The 26,839-nt window shown below is 42.0% G+C and overlaps 1 protein-coding gene across 6 annotated transcripts in view; it reads right to left on the bottom strand.

Moving 5' to 3' along the window:
* Window positions 1–26,839, bottom strand: part of ADCY2 (adenylate cyclase 2) — a 424,606-nt gene that overhangs the window by 279,739 nt on the left and 118,028 nt on the right. For all 6 annotated transcript variants that reach the window (XM_009208133.3, XM_021939226.2, XM_021939228.2 and 3 more), the window contains one exon: window positions 25,950–26,111. In XM_009208133.3, coding sequence (XP_009206397.3) covers window positions 25,950–26,111 — 162 coding nt within the window. The remainder of the gene's footprint in view (window positions 1–25,949; window positions 26,112–26,839) is intronic.

The following is a 26,839-nucleotide window of genomic DNA, read 5'->3' as shown; positions in this document are numbered from 1 at the left end:
TTCCTTGGCCACGCAGGCACAGAGATCCTCCCACAACCAACTCTTTCATTAACAGGAAGGTGAAACTTCCCCCTGGCTTTTAAGTATCTGGGACACTCAAACACTCACCAGTAGGAAACAGGTTCTCTAATAAACTATTTTTCTTTTCCTTGTAGAAAGGAGAGAGACCAAAGGCACCACATTAGTGGATACTGACCCTGGCAATGGCAAATCCAATATGGTTCTCAGAAGCACTGTAGAGAGGGATGTGTGAGGACACCAAGCGGAGGGGCAGGCATCTGCTCAGCCAGTTTCCGGGATGGTGCCCAAGATCCCCTCCTACTGATATGTGTGTTCTGATGTTATCCCATCCACTTAAGGGTGAGACCCAGTAGCCTCCTTCTTATGAGCAGAATAGGCGAAAGTGATGGGTCAGATGTCACTGGTCAGATTAGGGTGCACAAACTACGACTCCCATCTTGCTCCTACCTATGCTCGTTCTCTTGCTGGTCTCTGCAGCCCTCTTCCTTGCTAACCCTGAGAAAGCCAGCTGCATGGTTGTAAGCCACCCCACAGAGATGGCCAACTGGCAAGAAACTAGGTGGGGCCCCTGGCTAACAGCTCCTGAGAAACTAAGACCCTCATATCCATGGCCCATAAGGAGCTGAATCCTGTCAATGCCACGTGAGTAGGTTTGGAAGTGGGTCATCCCAGGGGGAGCTTTAGGATGCCTGGAGCCCCAGCCAACACTTTAGCCGCAGCCTGGAGACAGACCCGAAGAGAGAGGGCTGAGCTAAGCCATGCCTGGATCCCTGACAGAAACTGGGAGATCATAAATGTTGTTGTGAGCCCCTAAGTTTTGGGGAATTTGTTCTGCAGCAACTGGTAACTAATACACACCATTTCCTTTCCTTTTCTTTTTTTTTTAAATAGGTTTCTTTTTTTATTATTATTATACTTTATGTCCCAGGGTACATGTGCACAACATGCAGGTTTGTTACTTATGTATACATGTGCCATGTTGGTGTGCTGCACCCATTAACTCGTCATTTACATTAGGTATATCTCCTAATGCTATCCCCCCCGCTCCCCCCACCCCATGACAGGTCCCGGAATACACACCATTTTCAAACAGAGAATTTAATACAGGTCATTGGTTCCCCAGCAATGGAAGAATTAGGAGAAGGCAAGGTTAGAGGAACAGGAATAAGGCAGCCCAGAGATGGAAACAGAGGAAGCCCCCCACCCCTGCCCCTGCCTCGATGCTGGAGGGGAGGGGACAGAGGCAATGTTAGTGGAGCCCAGAGGTTCTTGCGCAGAACAGAGCTAGGCGTGTTCATTGCGAGCTGGCGCTATGCAGGAGAAGCAACTCTTGAAGTTGTAGAAGAAGGGGAGAAGCATTGCTTTGTTTCCTATGCCTCCCAATCGCCTGCCAAGGCTGGGGTGGCCTGAACCTAGCAGACCCCAGAGCCTGGGGACCCTTCCTGCTGGGTCAGTCCCTGTGACCCCAGGCAGACAGGAGGCAGCCAGGGATGGACTCAGGGTAGGCAGGCCCAGGCCCGGCCCCAGTGCACACCCATCAAACACCCAGGATTCCTTGTGCTTTCTCCACGGGAGTCAGTCGGGTGGGGACAGCCAGGTTTCTCCTGGGTTTCATTTCTCTTTTATTTCCGCATGATTTCCTTTTCTCATGTCTCCACAAGGACAGATTTCCCTGGAAACTCTCTCCAACTCTTTTCCTTCATTTTACTCACCTCTCCTCCCAGGAGGGTGTGGGCCTGAGCGTGAGTGGAACAATCTCCCCACGAGATTTCCACGTTCTAATCCTCAGGGGTGGGCTGAGCCATGGCCCCTCCAACGTCGTCCACATCCTAATCCCTGGAACCTGTGGATGCTGCCGTCCATGGCAAAGAGGACTTTGCAGACATGATGAACCTCAGGAGCTTGGGATGGAGAGAGCATCCTGGATGACGCAGGTGGGTCCAGTTAATCACAGGGGTTCTCATAAGAAAGAGGCAGGAGTATGAAAGAGGAAATCGGAGATGTGAGGATAGAAGAAAGGGGTGGAATGATTCAGGAATGCAGCAGCCTTTGGAGGCTGGAAAAGGCAAGGATAGAGATTCTCTCATAAAGTCCCCAGAAGGAACCTGCCCTGCCAACACCTTGACTTCACCCCAGTGAAACTGGCTTTGTGTTTCTGGCCTCCAACACTGTAAAATGTGTATTGTTTCAGGCCACCAAGCTTGTGGTAATTTGTTACAGCAGCTTTGGAAACCAATGCTGCCTGCTGGCCTTGGCTGGTCCTCAATAGCTCTGCAGGATCTGCCTGTTTCTTTCCCATCGGCAGCTAATGTTGTGATGAGTGGGCTCCTTGTCAAGGGGAGCAACCCAGGGTGGGGCAGGGAAAGGATGGGGGTTAAGCGCTAGGGAGCTGACTTGCTCTCGGGCCTAATGGGGACATTTTAATCTCTGTCCCTGCTATTTATGAGTGCATCTCTCTCTTGGTTTTGGAAGAGAGATCTAATACGATATGCACCTCAATTATTAAGTTGGTGCAAAAGTAATTGTGGTTTTTGCAATTACTCTTGCACCAAGCTAATAAAACCTTCATCAGTTTCACATGTGTGAAGGGACTCAATAACTGTTGGGGAACCTAGGACTGGCAGCTGAGCTCACTTTGGGTTTAAAGCATTTTAGAGCCAAAATAAAATTTAGGAATTACATATTACTAACTGATCTAAAAGGGTCAACTCAAATGCAAGAAGGTTTATTTTTTCAAAGAAACAAAGTAAAGCAAAATATTGAAATAAAATACTAATCCAATTAATTAAAATATTAATCAATTAAGATATCAATTAGATTAAAATATTAATTAGATTAAGATGCTGTACTGTAATAGCATTATGGTCAACATATTTATTTTAATGATGCCTTTGAATGTGATGTACACCAAGCAATGTAATAAAAATTTGCTTGATACCTTGTAAGATTGTACTCAACATATGTGTTGTACGTGTTTGTATATATCTATACACATACACATACATGCATATTTTTTATTTCCTCTTTTATGATCTTATCATATAACATAGGATGTACTAATGATAGCATAGTATTTAAGTTACAGGATGTAAAAAAGTGAACAGCACCCCAAGGACTCTGCACACCCCTCTGGGGATGGCAGTATATTTTCAGTAGTATGCAGGGCAGTTGTTTCATGCTATGAAGAAACATGGCTTTGTTACTGTCTTTGTCTAGAGAAACAGTTTAAAGGGGATGTGCCTGAGTGTCCAGTTGACAAGGGGTGGACTGTGATAGTTTTATGTGTCAACTCGGCAAGGCTCTGCTACCTAATTATACTCAATTATCTAGCTGTTGCTGTGGAGGTATTGTGCAGAAGTGATTCACATTTACAATCAGCTGACTTTAAGTAAAAATGGAAACCCTTGATAATAAAGGTAGGCCTCACCAAATCAATCAAAGGCCTTGAGAGCAACACTGCAGTTTCTTAGCGCTGTTGTGTGGCGAATGCAAAGGTGCTACCATTTCATAGCCATACCACTACCAGGCCTTTCACTTCTCAGTGGACCATGAGTTTCTTCCCTCTTCCTTTTTTACACAGTTTTTACATAAATGCACTACACTTTGTTCAGCAAATCATGGAAGGACAGAATTGGAACAGAGCTCAGGATCATTTTCTCCAAACTCCTCATTTTAAATATGAGGGCATTTGCTCAGGGCTTCACAAACATAATTGAATCAGGGACACTGGCAATGGCTCAATGGCCTTGAAGAGACCCATTTTTTTTTTCTGTAATATTTTACCTGTCTTTCTTGTAAAGTATAACCCAGTTATGGGCCCTGTGACAAAAATAAAACTCATCCCCAGTCTGCCATTAAAGTCACAGAAATCAAGTAACATTTTACTTTCAACACAAGAGTTCTGAGAAAGCTGAGTCTCCTATTTGGACCATTTAGAACATCAGAAGAGTGGGCTGATGGGGTGTACTCTGCAGTCAGCCTTCCCGGGTTCGGATCCTACATATTCCACTTATAAGCTGAGCCACTGAGTCATCTTTGGCCACTCCCTCTGAAGTGGAAGGGGTGACGTGTCCTGCTTTGTAGAGTGTGGACGATCACATAAGTCAGGAGGTGTAAAGTGCTTGGAAAAGTAAATGCAAGTTAACATAAGTCAGCTCAATGCTAACTAATGAGTGAATGTTAATCCACTCATTATTATCCATCCATTTCGTGGAAATAGTTGCATTTCACAGTAAGAACATTAAGATAAAGGCTCTTGAGTTTGTATTATTTCTTTTACATGATTTTTATTATTTTTGTTCTAATCTTCAACAATTTGTCATGTGTTCTAACCGGATGAAATCTCTTTGGACTCTGTATTCTATTTCCATCAGATTTAGTATCTCCTCCAGACTTGTGACATCACTAGCGGCTCTAGGGCTGCTCTCAGCATTTCTTCTGTCACCCGACAAGCCTTTGATCTAAAATGCAGGGCAGTTAGAGCCAAGGATGACCCCTGAAAGGTGCACCTGAAAATTCCCCTTCACAAGGATATGGGTCACCTGACTACTGTGGGCCACCTGGTCCACTGGGGCCAGGTCCCCAGGTGATGCAGCCTTCTCAGCTACACTAATGTCTTATCCTTGGGGATCTTGTGTGTGAGCTCATCGAGAATCTGGCTCAAAGACAGACACCCTCTACCTCTGACATCCCCCTGATCAAACAGCCCACTGTGTGTCTACCAGGAGCATGTGTTCCCATCAGATCTTTAATAAATGGGAAAGGATGTGTATTCTGGTGAATATATTTTCATTTCACAAGTCTTGCATTTCACACCATCTGCTGATTTGGGCACTTCTCATGCTGCCAGTCAGCTTAAATTTTATTTTTAGACACCAGCAGACCATGAAAACCCTGCAGGCTACATTTTCAGATATTCTGTACAAAATATCTCAAGGGTCTTTTAAGACCCCATGAAACTGGATTGTGACTCAGGAGCTTAAGTCACTTAGAATCACTTGCTTACTTTATGAAGAGAGAAACTGAAACTGATGCAAATGTAAATGGCTCCAGTAACTGATACTCTGTGCCAAGATCATGCACACTGGTTGGGAGGGTTGACTATAGGCGGGCCATTGTATGGGAAGCACAGCATTAGGAGAACGTTCTCAGCTGAGACAGTGAAACCTGAGAGCTGAACAAGCAGACTGCTGTGACAACTCCAAAGTACAGGACGGAAGTCCTCGAGTGCCTTTTCATCTTAAGAAGGCTCTGATCTTCCCTTGCCTCCCCCCTGAATCCGGACCAAATTCAAAAGAGAGAATGGAAGGTGGGAAAGCAGGAGAAGCACTATGTGTCAGCCATCCTTTAGTAAAATAAAGGGCAGTCTTATTTCACTGACAGGAGCCTGTCTTCTTCCAATGCAGACCCCAACCGGGACATGAACTGGGAGAAATGCTCACCAGCATGTCCCGGAATATGCTGAATATTCGTTCTGCTCTGTGGAGACTCTTTGGGGAAATATTTAACAGTGCCCTGCAAGCTGAAAAATTACGGCATGTGTGCCTAAATTGCCCAGACACTTCCACGGTGTTGAAAAATGGAAATGCGCTTCATGAAATCCAAAGCATCTGCTTAAAATCCAGCAGAAGATGTTCAGACACATTTGGGGTATTGCAGAAATTAGAGATGGAAAAAGGATAAAAATCTTACAGCCAGAGTGGAGGTGTTGAGACCAATTAGATAAAAACTAACCTCACATCCACTAAGGATTTAACACAAGTGAGCTTATTCTGAGACTCAAAGAACAAACAGGTGAGGGTATATTTTCTTTTTGTTCTTTCCTTTTTTTTTTTTTTTTTTTTTGGTTTATTACATAGGTAAACATGCGTCACAGGGGTTTGTTGTGCAGATTACTTCACCACCCAGCCTAGTACTCTCTACTTATTTTTCCTGATCCTCTCCTTCCTCTCACCCTCCACTCTCTGAGAGGCCCCAGTGTGTGTTGTTTCCCTCTACGTGTCCATGTGTTCTCATCATTGAGCTCCCACTGCTAAATGAGAACATGTGGCACTCAGTTTTCTGTTCCCGCGTTAGTTTGCTAAGGATAATGGCCTCCAGCTCCATCCATGCTGCGGGGGTTATATTTTCAAGAGAAACAGTTGTTTTGGAAGCTGCATATTATAAGTTTTTGAAACAATAATTAACTGTGTTTAGTAACATAATTTTAACAGTAGACAGTTAAGGACTTGGGGGTGATAAATTATTCTACTGAAAGTAGAAATACGATTTTGGTTTATTATCCTAGAGCAGACCCATGGGCCAAGCCTGAACACTGCCTATGTTTGTACATAAAGTTTTTTGGCCGACAGCCACCCATTTGCTGATGTGCTGTCCTTAGCTGTTCCTAGAGCCAAGCTGAGTAGTAGCCACCTACACTAGATGGCCCAGAGTCTGAAAATGCCTCCTCTCTGACCCTTCCCAGAAAACGACTGTCAATCCCTGTTCTGGAACATGCTCAAGTCTTGTATTGCTGCTCATAATCTCACTCAAAATATCTATCGACAACTTCATAGTTGAGTGATTGGAAAGATGATTGGAAAGACCTGATGCTATTTGAAGGCACCCTTTTGGTTCTAAATGCAGAATCTGGTATAGTATGCATGACTTGAGTATGGCTAATTACTTAGTGAACAATTCTATTATAAAGGAAGCAATTACTCTCTGCAAACTGTAATGAATCCACATTTCTGGAGGTTAACAACACAGGTTTCCTAGTAGATGCTAAGGTGCATGAGGTTTTATTTGTGTTTTTAATCCCATGCATTTTTGGTAGCCCTTTAAAAAGTACTGGAATATAGCAGTTGCTTAAAATGTGTCTGCTGGATAGATCAATGAACTTGCAATTGACATCAGTGTAATGAATTATCTTAATTAACAAGAGACAGATTTATCAAAACTGTAATCTGATTTGTAAAAATATAACATAGCTAAAATTTATACTCAAGAGGCCAAGTGCAGTAGCTCACACCAGTAATCCCAGCACTTTGGGAGACCGAGGTGGGAGGATCACCTGAGGTCAGGAGTTCGAGACCAGCCTGGCCAACATGGAGAAACCTCGTCTCTACTAAAAATACAAAATTAGCTGGGTATGGTGACATGTTGTAGTCCCAGCTACTCGGGAGGCTGATGCAAGAGAATCGCTTGAACCTGGGAGGCAGTGTTTGCAGTGAGCTGAGATTGTGCCACTGCAATCCAGCCTGGGTGACAGAGTGAGATTCTGCCTCAAAAAACAAAAAAAAAGAAATTTATATTCAAGAAATTTGTTTTGAAAACCAGTGAAACTACTTTTTCTGCTCGCTTTTCATGCTACATAATGGTTTCTGCAGTTTTGTACATTTAACTGTTGATCTAATTGACATAATGTTGCATTTCTTCCCACTAAGGTTTATATGATTTATCAATTAGCTGTTCTAGAAAACCATTATGGGATATCTTGCTTGATGTTTAAATGTATTAACATTGAAAATGTTAAAAGTTTAAATGAGAAAACTTAAATGTTTTCTCCCATTTAAATATCTTTCCTAACCTTAGAGGCTGATGATGTGTGTGTTATCGAAAAATAAACAAAAAATAAGCCAGAGAGAAAGACAGCCATAATCTAATAAATAGCCCCCGCTTATTGGACACTTAACATGAGCCAAGCATTCAGCTGGGAATTACATACTTTCAATCCCTAATCCTCAGTCATATTCCATTATTGGTTCTCTTTTACAGATAAGTAAACAGATGGCCAGGGAAGCTAAATCACTTACTAAAATTCATACAACCAATTCATGCAGAACTGGGATTGGAGCTCAAGGCTTCCTGACTCCAAAATTAAAGCTGTTTCTATTATGCATCATGCTATCTTTGAAAAAGGGAAACACGTATTTTAGTTCTGGGAGAGTCAACAAAAAATATTGTATATTATGTCTGACCAGTAAGCAGTATCTGCTATGTACCCGAGATCAAAGACAAAGTTCCTTCTATCACAGAGCTCCCAGGGTAGATGGAGTCAGGAAAGAGAGTCCAGTGTTACTCAGGTGAAAGGAGAATTATGACTGCTCTGAGAGCTCAAACGTGACCTCCTGGGGTGGGCTTGTGGGCTATCAAGGACTTTCTGTGGGTGACACCTAGGCACTGGCCAGGTGACAGTGCTGGCATGCCCCAGATGGAGACAGAACAGAATTAACAACAGCAAGGAGAGGAATGGCCAGTCACAATCAGGGACCTGTGAGGAGCCCAGCATCTGCAAAGCTCAGAATCCACGGGAGGGAAGGGAGGAACCAGGCTGTGGAGGCCGCAGAGCCATGTCCTACAGGGCCCTGCACGCTGCACCAAGAGATGTGGACTACTTTGTTCTGCAGGTACTAAAAAGCTATTAAGGATTATAAAGGCAGACTTAAGTTTTAGAATGAGCACCTGGAAAGCAAAGGATGAAACTGGGGGTTCCTGCAGCTCCCCAGGCAGTAAGTGATGTATTTCTGATCCAGGGCAGGGGCAGAGGATGAAAAGCAGAAGGTGACTTGGGAGGAGAGCAAAGAATGTGCAATAAACAAACTCTGGTTCCTAACAAGATGGAAGGGTGAGTGTGATGGAGGAGGCCACAAGTGGGTCTCGGCTGAAAGGCTGGGAAGTCCAGAGGATGGTGGTGCCATCTACAGAGATGGAGGACCCTTGAGCAGGAAAATACTGAGTCGAGCTTGGGAAAGGCTTAATTTGAAAGCTTATGGGACATTGAAGTGGAGACAATGAGTTTTCTAACACTTAAGACAAACACGTATTGAAACCTGGAGCCAGGAATAAAAATGAATTTTAAATTATATACAAATCAAAAGTCCTGCAATTAATGGAAATTTTTTACTTTGCACATGTTATGAATATTAGATTTTAAAACATAGTAAATAAGAAATGAGAATTTTAAATTGATCCAAAATGTAAGTTCAAAAGAGTTTGTAAGGCTTCCTATAAGAATCTAAAACCAGAATAAAATTTCTACACACTCACGTAGACTTTTAATCAAAACCCACAAAATCTTTTATTTCCATAGGATACAGAATTAAGTAAATAACTGTGATTTATAGATTACTTTAAGACAAATTTTGTTTAGAAATGACAATTTTTACTCTAAATATGTTAGATCAATGTGAAACCTTATTTATAAGAAAAAAACTATTCCTGCACCCATCAACCCATGACCTACATTAGGTATTTCTCCTAATGCTATCCCTCCCCTAGCCCCTCACTCCCTGACAGGCCCCAGTGTGTGATGTTCCCCTCCCTGTGTCCATGTGTTCTCCTTGTTCGACTCCCACTTATGAGTGAGAACATGCAGTGTTTGGTTTTCTGTTCTTGTGACAGTTTGCTGAGAATGATGATTTCCTGTAACAAAACTGCACATTCTGCATATGTACACCAGAACTTAAAGTATAATAAAATAAATACGTAAATAGGAAAATAAAACTCTCAAAAAAAGAAAGAAAAAACTATTCCTGACCAAAACTTCACAAAAATTAACAAATCACTGCTAGATGAGTAGGTAAAGGTAAACTCCAGTTGAGTCAAAAATCTAGAATGGGCTTTGATATACAGAAGATCAAGCAAGAAAAAGAACTAAAAATGTTGGGAAACTAATTTGCAATGATATATTGAGGTATTGCATGGATAAGATCCCAGTTCCTCAAGTCTTCTGAGAAAGTTCTTCAAGGGAGGCAATCAATCAAGATGAGAATCAACTGACCCCAATGTTCCTGAACTAACTCTGGGGGATTTGCGGGGGGGATGACAGTGATGAGTGGGGCACTCCATCTGCACAGGTGAGGGCTTTCAAGTCGCCGCTTGTTCTCTGCTGGGATCCATCCACCCCTGTCTAAACGCCTGTCATCTCCAGTACTGCAACGGCAAATCTGCCCTACATGACTGGTCTGAGGGTGGAAATGTATTCCACTGGGCGCACCCCAGTGTCTGCAATATAGGACTTCCACCCCATAACGGTCTGGATAATCTTCAGCAGGGAAAGTCTGGAGGATTGGCCAGAAGAAAGCTCAGCTTTGCCTCAGAGAAGCTCCTTTGTACTGAATCAAGAAACACAGTCTTCAACCTGTTAATAAGCCTTAAATCAGAGTTTTATAAGCCACAGCTTGGAGCAGTAAAGTACTGCACTGACAAAACTTCCTGAGCTAGGTGTAAGACAGTTTACTTCCAATTGATGCCCTCAGCATCTCCTATAGTATTTTTGAAAATGCCTTTTATTCTATATTAATAGGAAATTAAAATAGTGACCTTCTCTGACTAGTTAAATAGCTAAAGTTAGGTGATCTCTATTGCTCCACAGACAAACATTGCGGGGGCTGCTTGGAATCACACCCTAGCCTTGATGCTTTCTGTGGGTCAGGTTAATATCACTAGCAACAGTTCAAACTTAGCTCATTTTTCTGCCAGTGACAAGAAATCCCAGATCTTTGAACCTCTCTTTGTATATCCGATTTCCTAGTGCCTCAATCACCTTCGTATCCTTCCTCTGATCCCTCGATAATACTATGAATGTGAAGAGCTCAGAAAGAGATGTAAATCCATGTACGGATCTGACTCGTCTTGAAGAAGACAAGAGAATAACATCAAAGTTTTCATGATTACCTTTAAAGGATGCCACTAACTCAGCTACTTTACATTTAGCTGCTATGCTTGGAGATGGTGAGTGCAACAGGAAACAACTGCCCGTTATTCCCCTGGTTGGGTGATTCTGAAGACACCTGGAGGCTTGTCATGCATTAGAGTGCTCATTCATTCAAGCATTCTAGATGTAGTCAAGCATGTATCCATTTAATACTATGTGCACTCAGTGCAAATAAAACTGTTATAAAGCTTTGGTCACTTTGGGAGGCCAAGGCAGGTGGATCACCTGAGATCAGGAGTTCAAGACCAGCCTGGCCAACATGGTGAAACCCCATCTCTATTAATAATACAAAAAAAATTAGCTGGGCATGGTGACAGGTGCCTATAATCCCCGTTACTCAGGAGGCTGAGGCAGGAGAATCACTTGAACCCAAGAGGCGGAGGTTGCAGTGAGCCATGATTGCACCATTGCACTCTAGCCTGGGTGACAAGAGCAAAACTCCATCTCCAAAACAAACAGACAAACAAAAACAAAGCTGTGGTTTCTGCCAAAGATCTCAGAAGCTCGTCTCAAGGCCCAGGGAATGTGCAACAGAAGGAGAGGTGGGAAAGTCATAGAAATAAGCAGGGTGAAATATGATATGACTATGATACCAGGGGTCCTGTAGAAACTAATAATAACCAAGAGCAGGTTACAGCAGGAACATAACAGGGGGAGGCCCCCACCACGTCAACCTGTATCTTGTGATCAGTGATTTACCACTGGCTACTTAAGTCCAGGGACACTGACACCGCCACTGCCTTAGCTCTGCTTCTCGTCTGCCCAGAAACAGGTCTGTTTTCTGGCAGATGCAATACAAAAGAGGAAAAGAAAGCAGGAATGCCCAGGGATTAGAACATCAGGTTGAGTTCCATGAGCCCTTTAAACAACACTGAGACTCAAACCTGCTAAACTTCTACTAAACCAGATAAACCAGCCAATGGCTAGAGATCTTAGAAGAGTATCTCAAATTATGATAAAACTGCTCACTCACTTTATCTTTGCTTTTCTTCATCCCTTTCTCATCTTATGTTTAATATCTCATTCTAGAGTTTTAGGTTCAGACATGGATAAAAAGTAAATTTTTAAGAAACTAAAGAAAAGGTCATTTAACTAATGAAAACATTAATTTAAAAATCAAGATAAAAAGGGTAAAACAATACAAATAATAAATATATCCAAAATTCATTTCTTGGAGCAATAAAGTAAAACAAACAAATCATCAGCCAGATGAATCATGAATCAACGGAGAAAGAGCAAATCCCCAAAATAAGAAACTAAAGACAAACCATTTCCAGTTAGACACACAAAGACAACAGTTCCTCTTCTCCACCTGGGAATTATCCAGGACACCAAAGAGAATGAGAAACACGCGTGCAACTTATGTTTCCAACAACATTACATAATTGACAAAGCCCTCAGCCACCAACATGGGTATGATGGCTACCAAAAGCTAGCAGTGCCTAGGAGTAGAAGCCAAGAAAAGACATGAGAAAAGAACACAGATTAGAAGGCAGGTGTCAGCAGGGAGCAGAGATGTGCTTGTCCAAAGTGAGGGGCCTGCCCAGAGGTGGAAAAGCCAAGTCAATGAGTTGACAATGGTATGAATGCTGGCAGGATTCCCTGCTGGATTCAGGAGACTTGGAAGGCTGGACTCCAGAGAACATAACATTATCCAGGAATATCTGTAGGAGACAGTCTATCTCAGCAGCACAAAGACCCCACAGTCAGCATCTCCACTGGCTACAGGAACCACTAGGACTGATGAGCACCACATGATATGGGGATTTACACACAGTGAATGCTCAGTAAGTTCCGGCACTGATGGTGAAAATAAGCAGCATCTTAATGGTGGTACCAACATGGAGTTCATATTATAAGAACATATTAACAAAAAAGAAAGGGCATAGACAATTTCTAATCTTAATGCAGTAAAACTAAAATTAATAATAAAAACAGAAAATAAATCTCCTATTTCCTGAAAACAAAATACAGGTTTCTTGATGTCAAAAGTGAATCCCAACCCAATTAGCAAAATATATAGAAAATAATGATAATGAGCACATCAGAGGGAGAGCCATTTTTGAAGAAAAATGTATAGCCTCAATACTTACGTAAATAAATGGGGGAGAAAAAAATGTGTGTTAAGCATCTAACCTTAGATGTTAGAAATACAGAACAAAAGAGAACCAAAATGAAAACATTAATTAAAAAATCAGGATAAAAATGGTAAAACAATAAAAATAATAAATATATCCAAAATTCATTTCTTGGAGCAATAAAGTAAAACAAACAAATCATCAGCCAGATGAATCATGAATCAATGGAGAAAGAGCAAATCCCCAAAATAAGAAACTAACTAGGCAAAAGCAAGCACAAATACGGAGGGATTTACCACTGAGAAGAGATTACTCAACTTTATGAAATACAGTTTAAACCTTGAATGAAAGAGACTGCATTTATAAGAAAATATTTTTGACAAAAACAACATCCTGAAGAGAAAGTAAGTCTAAACAGAAATATTTTCACATGAAAAATAGAAAACAATATTTAATATAGTGTGTATATACATATATGTATATATGTGTGTATATACATATATGTTTACATATGTATATATCAGACGTTTATATATGTATACATATCAAATGTTTATATATAGACACATATATATGTATATATAAAAACATCTGACATTAAAGGAGCTCATGAATAAAGCACTCAGAATCATCTCTGACCCATGGCCAGTGCTGCATAAGTGTTTGTTATTATTATTGAGATGTACGCAAAATCTGTAATGAGTTATTGGTCAAAAGGATCAAGCCACAAATTAAAGAAAAACACAACATGACCTATTGAGGAGAATTCTGAAAATCCACGAATTGTTCCACATTACAAAAGGAGAGAAATCATATAGTCTTGTCCATGAATGATTTGTTTTAAAAAGTCTTTTGATACAGCTCTAGATTTACACTTTAAAAAACCCCAGAGAAATGCAAATCAAAACCACAATGAGATACCATCTCACACCAGTTAGAATGGCGATCATTAAAAAGTCAGGAAACAACAAGTGCTGGAGAGGATGTGGAGAAATAGGAACACTTTTACACTGTTGGTGGGATTGTAAACTAGTTCAACCATTATGGAAAACAGTATGGCGATTCCTCAAGGATCTAGAACTAGATGTACCATATGACCCAGCCATCCCATTACTGGGGATATACCCAAAGGATTATAAATTATGCTGCTATAAAGACACATGCACACGTATGTTTATTGCAGCACTATTCACAATAGCAAAGACTTGGAATCAGCCCAAATGTCCATCAGTGACAGACTGGATTAAGAAAATGTGGCACATATACACCATGGAATACTATGCAGCCATAAAAAAGGATGAGTTTGTGTCCTTTGTAGGGACATGGATGCAGCTGGAAACCATCATTCTTAGCAAACTATCACAAGAACAGAAAACCAAACACCGCATGTTCTCACTCATAGGTGAGAACTGAACAATGAGATCACTTGGACTCAGGAAGGGGAACATCACACACCGGGGCCTATCATGGGGAGGGGGGAGGGGGGAGGGATTGCATTGGGAGTTATACCTGATGTAAATGACGAGTTGATGGGTGCAGCACACCAACATGGCACAAGTATACATATGTAACAAACCTGCACGTTATGCACATGTACCCTACAACTTAAAATATAATAATAATAAATAAATTTAAAAAAAAAAAAACCCAAAAACAAAAGAGTCTCTAAATAAGAACCAATGGCTACTTCCTTCACACTATAAAATTTATTTAAGTTAACCCAAAAGCCAGGAGGTAGCTTAAAGGGAAAACATTAATCCTACTAAACAAAAAATTAGACGAATGTGTCTACTATGACTGCCTTGATAACTCTTTTCTTCCTGGAGGAACAATGCAAAGCAGTTGGAAAGAGAAGAAAGTTTTAAAACATGTAAAGTGGAAATCTACTTGAAAATGATGTCTGACTACTTACTTGGAAAACCTAAGGGGATCAAATGAAAAACTACAAACAATGAGAGAACTCACAAGTGGCTAGAGGAAAAGCGTATGCACCAAAAATCCAATGAAACTCTGTCTCTTTCTCTTTAATGTGAACATATCACCTGTTTGTAAAATAGGCAAGGAGTATTAAGAATAGAAGTTCAGTTGCCTTACCTATCTGCAACCATCCGGCAAGAACGCTTTCTCTGTTTGCTCTATGGATGATAGTTTTGTTTCAACAAGGGTGAAATTCCCATATGTTTCTTCACTCTGAATTTTTGTAGTTTTGCTTTATTTTCCTATGTTACCATAAATACTGACGAAGAAGCTATCTTCATATGTTGTGCACTACAGAGCTTAGCAATGCCTGAGCAGACAAGAGAACGGAAACCCCACAGACTCTCTGGCCTTAAAGAATACATGGAACAGTCTGCAATAACCCATGGAGGGAAAGAAGTACAAGCGCAGTCCAACTGTGGGTGTTGGTATCTGTGTTGGGGTGAAAAGTAGACTCGCTCAAAACTTACATCCACTGGAAACCTCAAAATATGACTCTTTTGGAATAAGGTCTTTGCAGAAGTAATTAAGTATGCTTCAAGGAGATCATCTTGGATTTAGAGTGGCCCCTAAACACAATGAATCGTGTCCTTATAAGAGACAGAGGAAAGGAAAATGCAGCGCCAAAGAGAAGGCGGCCATGTGAAGACAGGGGCAGAGATGGGACCTATGGAGACTAAGGCGAAGGCATGCCGAGGACTGCCAGCTGCCACCAGAAGCTACAAGAGAGGCATAAACGCAGTCTCCCTCACAACCTCCAGAGGGAACCACCTATGCCAATACCTTGGTTTTGATTTCTATGAGATAACAAATGTCAGCATTTGTAAATCTTTGTTGTTTCAAGCATCCAAGTTTGTAGTAATTTGTTACAGCAGCCCTTGGAAACCAATACCGTTTCTCATCTGGACTGTGGTAGGAGAGATTCAAAGGCACGGAGCTGTAGAAGTGCATGTCTTCAAGCCACAAAACTTAGATGGAGCATGGTCAGATCCATATTATCAAGGTACCATGAAGCTGGCCAGAGTTAGAGGAAAAGGGCAGCCCTCCAGGTTGTCTGGGTAACAGAAGTGGGCTTCTCCAAGCAACAAAACACTCTAGACAAACAGTGGCATGATAATCTAAGACAACCAGCTCTCTACATGCCTACTCTTGTATTTCTCCCTCTTATTTATGCCAAGGAGTAATTTGAGGAACTGTGTCTCAAGGGTTTTCAAAGCCTGCTATTCCATTAACCTTCAGGAACTCAGACCCTCAGGCATTAGCAGAACTTTCTAACTGCACTCATCAGTGTAGTGTAGGCTTCTAGTACCTTGCTAGAATGAAGTTGAGTGCCTTGAGTCCGAGTAGGATTCACCACAAGGCAGTCAGTCAGAACCAGACTTGGACTCTGAGGGTGTTACATATGTATGATCCAACTCTTGCCTTACTGAATTCACAGGTCATTTGGGTTTTGATTATGAACATATTTCCCAAAGCATTTTTACACCCAGTTTCTAAAAGCTTATCTAAAATTATGCAAATTTAGCAAAATACATTACTGCTGCTGCTGCCTACTACTCATTGATGGCTAAGCACCAGATTAGCTTGATTCCGGGTTCTTCTTCCAGGTCATCACATCTGATCAGCACCAAGGCCAGAAACCAAACAAGGAGGTTGGCCATTGCTGCTGCCATTTTACAGATTCGAAAACTGAGCAAGCTAAAGAATTAGGCTAAGCTCATGCAGTGTTGCAGCTTGGGTTCTCCAGGAAGCAGATTCTGAAACGGGGTTCAGTGTTTATTAGGGAGTACCCTCAGGACCAGTTCCCGTGGGGAAAGACAGAAGTGGTGCTGGGCACAGGGAGAAGCTAACCTGCTATGCAAGCCCAACAACTGGCAAACTCACAGGCACCCTGGAACGGAAATGACTGTCAGAACTGCCTGCACTTGACCAACATGGAAGGAGTTTATACCCCTGACGCTATCAGTCATGGATATGGACCACCCTCGCAAGGGCACAAGCTCGGGCTGGCAGGTGTTTTCAAGCATTCCCCAAAGAAGCTGATGACTGAAAGTCAGCTGCAGACAACACTCCCAATGGCCAGGAAGCCAAGGATTCCTGGAGAGGGGACCTGGGACATCTACCTCCATGTTCACTGCATGCAGCAGTGAGGTAGGAGAAGCAGAAGCCAACCCAGATTCTGCCCGAGGCCAAAATGCTTGCTCTTCCCACCCTCCCACACTTGCTTCCATATCCAGACATTCACGAGATGCTGAGAGGGGTCTCAAAAATAACTAGCCCAGAGTCTGGCCATTGGGATCTCTCATCTCCTAGGGGAGGTAAAAATTGATGCACATTATTCTCAAAGAAAGCATGCTCCGATTATTGCTGCAAAAACAGAAAGCACATCCCCTCCCTCTGCTTCCAGCCTGCCCAGCTTGTTTCACCCTGAAAATATAATAATGTTGTGGTCTACCATCAAGTAGTTATTATTTTTAATACCTGATGCTTCTGAGCACTAACTATGCACCTGGCCCACTTAAGTCCTTTTCATTTATCCCTCATTTCCTCATCCCTGCTGCCGCAGGAAGAGGCCATGACAATCATTTCTGTGTTACAGATAACTAGGATCAGCCCAGCTCTGTCTCTCCCTGGACTGTCTCCAAGTGATGATGTGTACATCCTCCTTCCACGGCACCAGCTCACTGGGTTTCTCCTTACTCTCTAAAGAGAATCTCTTAGAACCAGAGCTATGCTCTTGTTAAAGTCAGGCTGCAGATATATGATTCTCTTCAGTTCATATAACTTAGCAGATTCATCATTCGGTGCTGCAAGAACACAGGAGGAGTCTGTCCTGTGTGACTCGCATGGGGGATGCTGATTTTCTCATTGTCTTACGGGGTTTCAAAGAGTGATTACTGGTGGTTTAATAGATGCCTAGAATTAGTATCTTTCACAAACTACCCCCTCCCTAAAAAATAAACATTTGGAATGAGCAGAACCTCGTTATCTTTGTAAGTAATGGACCAAAGATGCAAGGATTGGTGAAATTAAGAGGAGAATCACTGCCAAGATGCCAAGTGAAACATTAGTGAGTGATACCTCTAGCCAACATTTAATCAATTTATAGTAAAGTATCATATTCAACATAAACCCATCGCTTAGAATAAGCAGAATACAGGGTACAGGTGACGGAATCAAGAAGAGGACAGAGACAGTTAATGGATGGCTGTCACTTTTCATTTTTAAAGAAATTCTTTTTTGTGCTCCTTTGATCAAATCTCCAAGAGAAATTCATGTTACGATAGGGCTTCCCTGTACCTCCGTTCCCTCAATGCCCTCCACAGAACAGCTCCAAAATGCTGAAAATGAAACTAGGTCTCATTCTACCATTACAGTCAAATTGTTAGTTACCAACATGAAAGTTCCATGTCTTTAATTTTCTTGTATTTTTGTTCTAGAAATTGCCAGTGCATTTTTAAAGTCTGATGTCCTGCATTACATGTTATTGCTGGTGTTTTGTTCACTGGCCCTACCAAAACTCTACCTAGGTATAGGTGTCAGGCCTGGGAAGGGACCAGGGAGGAGAAAAGAAAGCAGGGATGAGAAATGCATTTAGATTTGCTTTAGGATTTAGTCACATTAGGCACGTTCCTATTTTTAGTTCCTCCTGATCCTTACTCCCATTCCTTCCAATTTTAATGTCTTTGGAACAGGTAAGGAATGGCTTGCTAAACCTAAGGGATGGATTCTACTCAATCAATAGTTTCATGCTACACAAAATGGACAATGATACAGTCTCCTTTCTCTTCTCCTGTGAAAAAAAATTAATACCCTGAAGACAAAACAGTGAGAACAGAGATCCAAATTCCTAACAATTAGTCTCTCCCACAGCCAGAAACCGGGCAGCTGGTAACCTACTGTTTTTCCTTTGAGCTTCTCAGATTAGATCCTAAACGCAGTTTAATTCCAGACTCCAATATACACTTTCTGAATTATACTTAAAAAGACTCAATTATGTAACAAATCCACATTGCTATTGATTACACACTTGGCATAGATGATTTGTTGTATTAGGTGCAATCTAAAATTTTTCAAATTGTATCAAAACTTAAATCTATTAGAGCATCCACAGTGTAAAAGAATCCTATAAAATTTCTCTAACATATAAGTAATCCTGTTATAAAATCAATAAGCACCCCTTAGCTTTGCTTCTTTAATAAATGTGGATTCTCGCATAACTGGCTTGCTTAAGTAAATCTATATTCAAATTGCTCTCTCTCTCAAGGGAAAATAAAAGATACATGAAACGAAAATTCAGAACGTGCTATGAATACCAAGGAAATCAAAATATAAGAAAAGTGAGTTTCACATACAAAGTGCAATCATGATGTATAAATAGGAATATATGGAAATTCCTGGGGGTTGGCTCATTATTATGCCAACAGTGATACTAACCTACAAAAGTACAGCAAATGAAGAACAGGCACGATGTATATATACGACGAAATAAGCACTAAACGAGCACAAGCTTCATGCTGGACCGAGGCTCCTGACCTTTGGACCCACTGAGCCTGGCTGGAAGGCATGATCCCAGCCTCTGATATCCTCTGAGGGCCGCACCACTGCCACCACCCCTGGAGCCCAGGCAGCCGCCACAACTGAGGTGGGTGGAGAGGAGGGTTTCACATCTTCTTTACCTAGTCTCAATTTCCCTTTGCCTTGATATGACGGTAAGCAAAAAAGACTCCTTGCTGCTATCATGGAACTTACAGCCAAATGCATGTTATCTTATGATATAAGTACAATTTTTATGTTCTAGTTAATCATGAATTACTAAGGGCTTTTGGTTTTTATGCTAAATGTATCATGTAGAAATGATATATGCTTCTTACATGGATAATATAAAACTGTTTTTCTTTAAGTTTTCTCATAATTAAATATTGTCTTCCCTTCATCACTAAGGGATTCCAGTATGTCTTCATAATCCCAAGACTACAGAAAAACGTTTCTTTGAAATTCAGTTAGGATAACAAAGAGAAAACAATTATTTAAAAAATTTGCAGAAAACAGTAAGAAATAGATCGGAGAGTGACTGAAAAATGTCTCTTCCTCTTTCACTAATAATTGCTGTGTTCAAAATGTGTTCGTTTTCTTTCTGGTCCTACCTTTTCTCCCTTCTTTTTCTCTTCTTTATTGATATATAAGAGTTGTACATATTTTGGGGGTATATATGATATCTTGATACTTGTTTACAAGGTGTAATGATCAAATCAGGGTACTTAAGGTAGCCCTCACCTCAAACCTTTATCCTTCCTTTGTGTTTGGAACAATTCTTCTCTTCTAACTATTTTGAAATATATAATGAATTGTTGTAAACTATAATTTCCCTACCATTTATCAAACACTAGAACTTATACGTCTCTCTACCTGCATTTTTGTACTTGTGAACCAATTTTACCACCTGCTTCCCTTCCCAGCCTTCTCTTTTCTTCTTGTCCTTCTCCTTCCTTCCAGAATGATTCAGGCCTAAAACCATCAGACAAGGCCCTGTAAGGAAGCATCTGCACCAGCAGTGGATGCGGGAGGCCAAATTCATCCAAAGATGACAAAGTTGGGTGTGAGGTACATCCAGAATGGGAAACCCAACCACAGGGGGAAAGAGCCTGAGCAGAGGAGGGGATACCTAGGTGCAGGGCAGCCCCACATGCGTGGGTGTCAGAGCTGGGACAGGGGAGAGGACACCCAGGTGAGGGGCAGCCACACACACATGGGGTATCAGAGCTGGGACAGGGGAGGGGACCCACACATGTGTGGGGTGTCAGAGCCTGGGCAAAGGAGGGAGACGTGCTTGCAGGGGACAAGCTGGGTACAGGGATTGGAGCAGGAACCAAGGGAGGAGGCATGTGTACGTGAGGAGGGGATGGCAGTAGAAATAGGAGGCTGGTTACAGACACGAATTGGTCCGATAAAGGAAATCTATCATAAATCATGGAAGCTAGATATTTTTTACTATTAGTCAAGGGAGCTACAGTTGAAAGGGCAAAAACTGGAGTGAAACCTATGGTTCCTTGGAAATGGAAATGTCCTTGTGAAGTCCTGACTATTAGTATACACACACACACATACACACACACACATCTGTAATGTGGACGTAAATGCGTGTGGGCCTCACCTTGGTATAGTGACACCCAAGACCTAATGCCTAGATCATGTCTGTAAATGCTGTTCACTTAAAAAAAAAAAAAAAAAAAGCAGGACTCCTGATTCTTTCATCAGAATCAGCACCCTAAAATCAGAGAGGGCTGATTTTAGGCCTGGGGCAGGAAGGAATAAGATCAGCCAGAAAGATCTTGTTCCACTAGAAAGCAAGAAAGGGCTCCAAGGATAGTGGGAACGTGTCAAGAGGACACCGAGGCCAGCTTGAAGAGGTGCCCACTGGACAAATCAGAGACAATGTAGGCATCAAAATAAACAGTGATGGTGGCCGGCTGCAGTGGCTCATCCCTGTAATCCTAGCAACTTTGGGAGGCCAAGGCTGGCAGATTGCCTGAGCTTAGGAGTTCGAGACCAGCCTGGGCAACATGGTGAAACCCCGCCTCCACTAAAATGCAAAAAAGAAATTAGCCGGGCATGGCAGCGTGTGCCTGTAGTCGCAGCTACTCAGGAGGCTGAGACAGGAGAATTGCCTGAACCTGGGAGGCGGAGGTCGCAGCAAGCCGAGATTATGCCACTGCACTCCAGCCTGGGCAACAGAGCGAGACTCTATCTCTAAATTAATTAACTAATTAAATAGTGATGCCAATGGTGTATAATCAATTTAATAAAATAGGAAAAAAGAAGACTGTATAGATATTAATAAACAAATAAATTGAAACAAGATATACACCTAGTTTCAAAGTGCCTTTCCACAGAGTATGTCTTAATTATAAGGAGGAAAAGAGTAATTTCTATGTGAAAGAGTTGGATGGACAGAGCCATCATACAAGTGAACACCACAGATAAGGAGACAAAGAGAAGCCATACAGCCTTGATTGTGCTCCGGGAAGACACACCCACCATCGCTCTGTGATTCTTGCCAAAGATGCAGAACCGGAATCTATTCATGAGGAAGCATCGGACAAACTCAAGTTGAAAGACATATTACAAAATAACGGTCCTGCAGTCTTCAAAAGTGTTAGGATCATAGGGCCAAAGAACCATTAAATAATTGTTCCATCCTGTAGAAGATCAAAGAGACTGGAGAACACATTGCCATGTGTCATGCCATGCATCTGAGCTAGGTCCTTTTGTGACGAAAGACGTTGTTGGGAAAGCTGAAGGAACTTGAATAGGGTCCGTGCATCAGATGGCAGTGACAGGGCAATGTGGACTTCCCAGCGTTGGCAGGTGTCTTGTGGTTATGTAGGAGAATGGTACTGTAGGAAATACACACTGAAGCATTTGGGGTGATGGGGCATCAGATTGGCAACTTACCTCTAAATGGCTTAGCAAAAAAAAATAATTCTCTATACTCCATTTGCAACTTATTGGTAAGTCTGTTATTGTTTCAAAATAAAAGTTACAAAATACATTAGTGATTACACTTCAGGTTGAAAATGTGTTAAGGAATACCATCCATAATTTTCAGTTATTAATTAAATTTCCTTAATTAGGTGATCTATCATAGTCTGAGAATGCCTTCTACTTCAAGGCAAATACTGGTAAAAATGAATTTCCTGAGAACAATGAACTCTCTTGTGCAGCAGGGAAGGAGAATATGGATTTATCTTAAGTGAATATTTTGATTAAGAGATAAGTTCTACGTGCTATCAATGGATTGCCAATGTTCAAAGAAATAAAATGAAACAAAAACTTCTTTTTTTTTTTTTTTTTTTTTTTTTGAGACGGAGTCTGGCTCTGTCGCCCGGGCTGGAGTGCAGTGGCCGGATCTCAGCTCACTGCAAGCTCCGCCTCCCGGGTTTGCGCCATTCTCCTGCCTCAGCCTCCCGAGTAGCTGGGACTACAGGCGCCCGCCGCCTCGCCCGGCTAGTTTTTTGTATTTTTTTAGTAGAGACGGGGTTTCACCGTGTTCGCCAGGATGGTCTCGATCTCCTGACCTCGTGATCCGCCCGTCTCGGCCTCCCAAAGTGCTGGGATTACAGGCTTGAGCCACCGCGCCCGGCAACAAAAACTTCTTAATATGGATCTGTGCTAAACAAAACGCACTCCTCCTTTGATGGCCTAGAAGGCAGGGTGATACTGACTATCGTTTGTGGGCAACCTCTTTCTTCATATCAGGACACTATCCTTTATTTTACAGATAGTGTTACATTCAACAATTACACTGCAGCAATGCAACCACCAAATTTGTAACATTCTAATTTATATATACCATGCATAAAAAGATTCAATAAAGTGTTTTCCTGGAACCTCAAACCAGTGGTATTTTTAAGTTATATTTCCAACAGTGGCCAAGGGTACTGAAAGCTCCTTTCTTCATTACTGTGATGTTTACCTACAAACCTCCCATTTCAAATCTGTTCGCATGTTCCACCTTTCCCAGCTCTTGGAATTACTGTGAAATTGTTTCTGAGAAAATGGGAAATGGACTTCATGTTATTCTGTTCTTTTGGGTGTTGTTCCTTTATAAAATACTATGGAGTGAAGCATTTTTATTCTTTGTGCTATTCTAGAATTACCCCATCTCTGGCTGTTTGCTGATAAGATGTATTTTTCTTTGTCAGTTTTTGAAACTGAGTAAATAAAAATTTAAGATTCCATCTTTCCCACTTTTTTTTTTTAACCAATGCAGGAAAATAAAATTTTTTTTTTTTAAAAAAAACTCAGCTCAATAAAGAATACAGTATTCAGTGACCTGCAATACATAAAGTTCTTCATGCAGCACTTCCTTTTCCCTTTTTTGTTTTAACCTATTTGATGCTTACCGACAGGTATTAAAACTTCTGAAATATTTTTTGTCCTATTACATCTGCACCAGCAGACACTTCACTTATTCCTGAAGGAGCAGGAAGGATAAGTACAAAGTGTTCGAGGGACGTGTTCCAGGGTCCCTCAAATGGTGAAAGTGCTGTGAGCCACGGCATGTTTGAGCGTCTGATTGCTCATGTGAGAAGGGATTTCCCACAGTTATTTTCAGCATGTAAAGTAGCTGAGCAAATTGTTTTCTCATTTCTACTGCAAAAATATGCCCACCACCCTGACCCATATGTGAACACCTAATGTTGAGCTTAACAGCTCAAATAAATGAGAAGATGGAAGAGTGGAATTTAGAGGAGAAAGGAGAAATGCCCCACAGACATCCTCAGGAGAGGCTCTGAGTGCAGAAACAGGAAGTGAAGGCTGGGGTAGACATGATATACACAGGGGTGTTTCTTGCACTTCATCCCAGGCCAGGCTGGATTGTTCTTTTGAGCAGAAGGGTAGTTTCCAGGGGCTAGGGGTTGGGGGAAACCGGGAAAAGTTGGTTAAAGGCTGCAGGCTTTCTGTGATACGATGAATAAGTGCTGGGGATGTAATGTACAGCGTGGGTGGTGATAGATGTGTTCATTAATCTGAATGTGACAACCATTACACAATGCATACATCTAGCAAGTCATAATGTTGCACACCTTGAATACATACCACCTTTATTTGTCATTTAAATATTTTAAAATTGGCTAGGCGCGGTGGTTCACGCCTGTAATCCCAGCACTTTGGGAGGCCGAGGCGGGCGGATCACGAGGTCAGGAGATCGAGACCATCCTGGCTAACACGGTGAAACCCCATCTCTACTAAAAATACAAAAAATTAGCTGGGTGTGGTGGCGGCGCCTGTGGTCCCAGCTGCTGGGGAGGCTGAGGCAGGAGAATGGCATTAACCCGGGAGGCAGAGCTTTCAGTGAGCTGAGATCGCGCCACTGCACTCCAGCCCGGGAGACAGAGCGAGACACCGTCTCAAGAAAAAAAAAAAAATTTAAAATAAACATAAAACACCCACCTTCATTCTCTCATTGGATTGGTTACTGGCTGGCCTCTGTCTGTGTCTCAGGTGGTGCCGGTTCCTAGCATGTGTCAAAGGCAATGCAGAGGGGAGCCATATGGCCTTCCTCCTCCTCCTCCTGGGAGCGGGCGCTTCTTAGTCATATCCAAATGAGCCGGGGTGAAACGCTAGCCCACTGTGTAAAATCAGAGGCCACTGCCTCTACAGTCAGTGTGGACAAAGGATGCTTAATGAATGCAGGTTTTCCTGGCTACTCTTAATGAATGCGATGTTATAAGCAGTAGCAGATGAGCACTGAAAAAAGGGATCCCCAGAAAGCTTTCCAAATGAGAGAGACTACTACAGACCCAAGAGTAAGCCTTCACTTCCACCTCAAGTTTCCAAATGAAATAGCACATCAAGTGAACGAAAAATTGCTTTCTCAGACCCAGCAGGGCTTAGGTGACCTGTGCCTAAAGTTCCTTTAGAATGGCACAGTGCTGTCACAACTGCGATTTTCTCAGCCCCACTGCATTTTATGCCCTGGCTGCATTTGTTGCAGTTGATCCCCACAGAGCAAATTAAACGTGCTTTTAATAGGTAAAACAGAGAACATTAGGAATAGCTCCAAATCACCCTCATGTTTGTAGGTGTACATCATGAGAAATCAGACAGCTTTTAAAATGCTTTTAAATAAATAGAATGGCTTCTTTGAAATGCTATTTATTAGTAAGGCAAAATTTATTGTTGTAGCATGTTAAAGAATTACTATATCTTTTAATGCTCATAGACCTGATAGAAAATTTTAAAATGAAGAAAATTTTTACCTTTGTAAAGAGGGTTTTGAATGTCAAGGTAGAGCGAAGGTGGGAACAAACTATGAAATTAATCGTATAAGTTACTTTACTATAAAAATGAGTGCTGAATTATAACATATAAGAATACCTTTTGATCATCAAAATTATACCACCCATCAGCAATCGCAAAACAGATTTGTCACATCCAAGTTTCCTGCTACCATTACTTTTGCGGTTGCTAATTGCTAAGTGACTGTGGATCCCACCAACGGCAGTAGAGCGGGGCTGGCTCCTCAGTGTTGTAGGGGGTCAGCCTCAAGGGGCAGAAAGAGAACAGCTGCAGGTACCACACTACACACACCCTGAATGGGCCAGCAGCACCCGCCTCAACCCCTGGTGGGATGTGGAAAGTCATTCTCTGAGGATGTGAGGTGCACCCACCTGCCAGACCAGGTGCTCCTTGCCTCCCGGCGTTGCAGACAGGCAGACGCTAAGCACGATGGTATGGGAGGAGGAGGTGAGGACACTGGCAATGATGGCGTCTCGCATGTTGAAGGGCAGCATGGTGTACACCACGAAGATGATGAAGAGGAAGAACGATACCTATGGGCAGAGAAGAAGAACAATGAGAGTCACAAATATTCTGGTTTCTAAGAGCCTTCTGTTTCCATCCCATTAAAGGCTGCATAGAACAGCATGAGACATGCTCATTTAAGAAATAATCTGTGGACAAAATAGGGCAGTCGATGCAAATAAGTTCACTGGATTACAATAACAGACTAATCGTTGCGATGGAGAAAAGTTTGTTTTCAAAATTTTGGGACTTCACTTTGGTATCCAAACCACTCCATGAGTATGGATGCAAAGCTGGTCCTAAACTATCAGGGTTCTGTATCTTTGCTTTAGAACACGCACTGAGGATTCTTGAAGTGATCTACCAAACTACAAAGGGAGACCCATGGAGGAGGGACAGGCATCATCAGGGACGGGCGGGGACAGGGGAGACCCATGGAGGAGGAAGAGGTGTCATCGAGGGGAGTTAGTAAAAGCAGATGCTGAGAGCACAGGTATGTAACAAACAAAACAAAACAGTCTGCGGATGGCTCAGCTGCCGTGGAACTCAGTGTGGCAATTCCCCAAGAAGTTAAACATACACAGTGGTTCTACTCCTGTGTACATTTCGAAAAGAATTGAAAACAGGTACTGAAACAGATACATGTACACCCATTTCATAACAGCATTTTCCTAGCAACCTCAAGGTGGAAACACAAATGTTCATCACAGGATGAATAAACAACATGTGGTATATCCACACAATAGAAAATTATTCA

The sequence above is a fragment of the Papio anubis genome, chromosome 5 (assembly GCF_008728515.1).
Source record: "Papio anubis isolate 15944 chromosome 5, Panubis1.0, whole genome shotgun sequence".
Taxonomy (NCBI): Eukaryota; Metazoa; Chordata; class Mammalia; order Primates; family Cercopithecidae; genus Papio; species Papio anubis.
The sequence above is the reverse complement of the archived record's forward strand: the minus strand, read 5'-3'. Positions and strand labels throughout refer to the sequence as shown.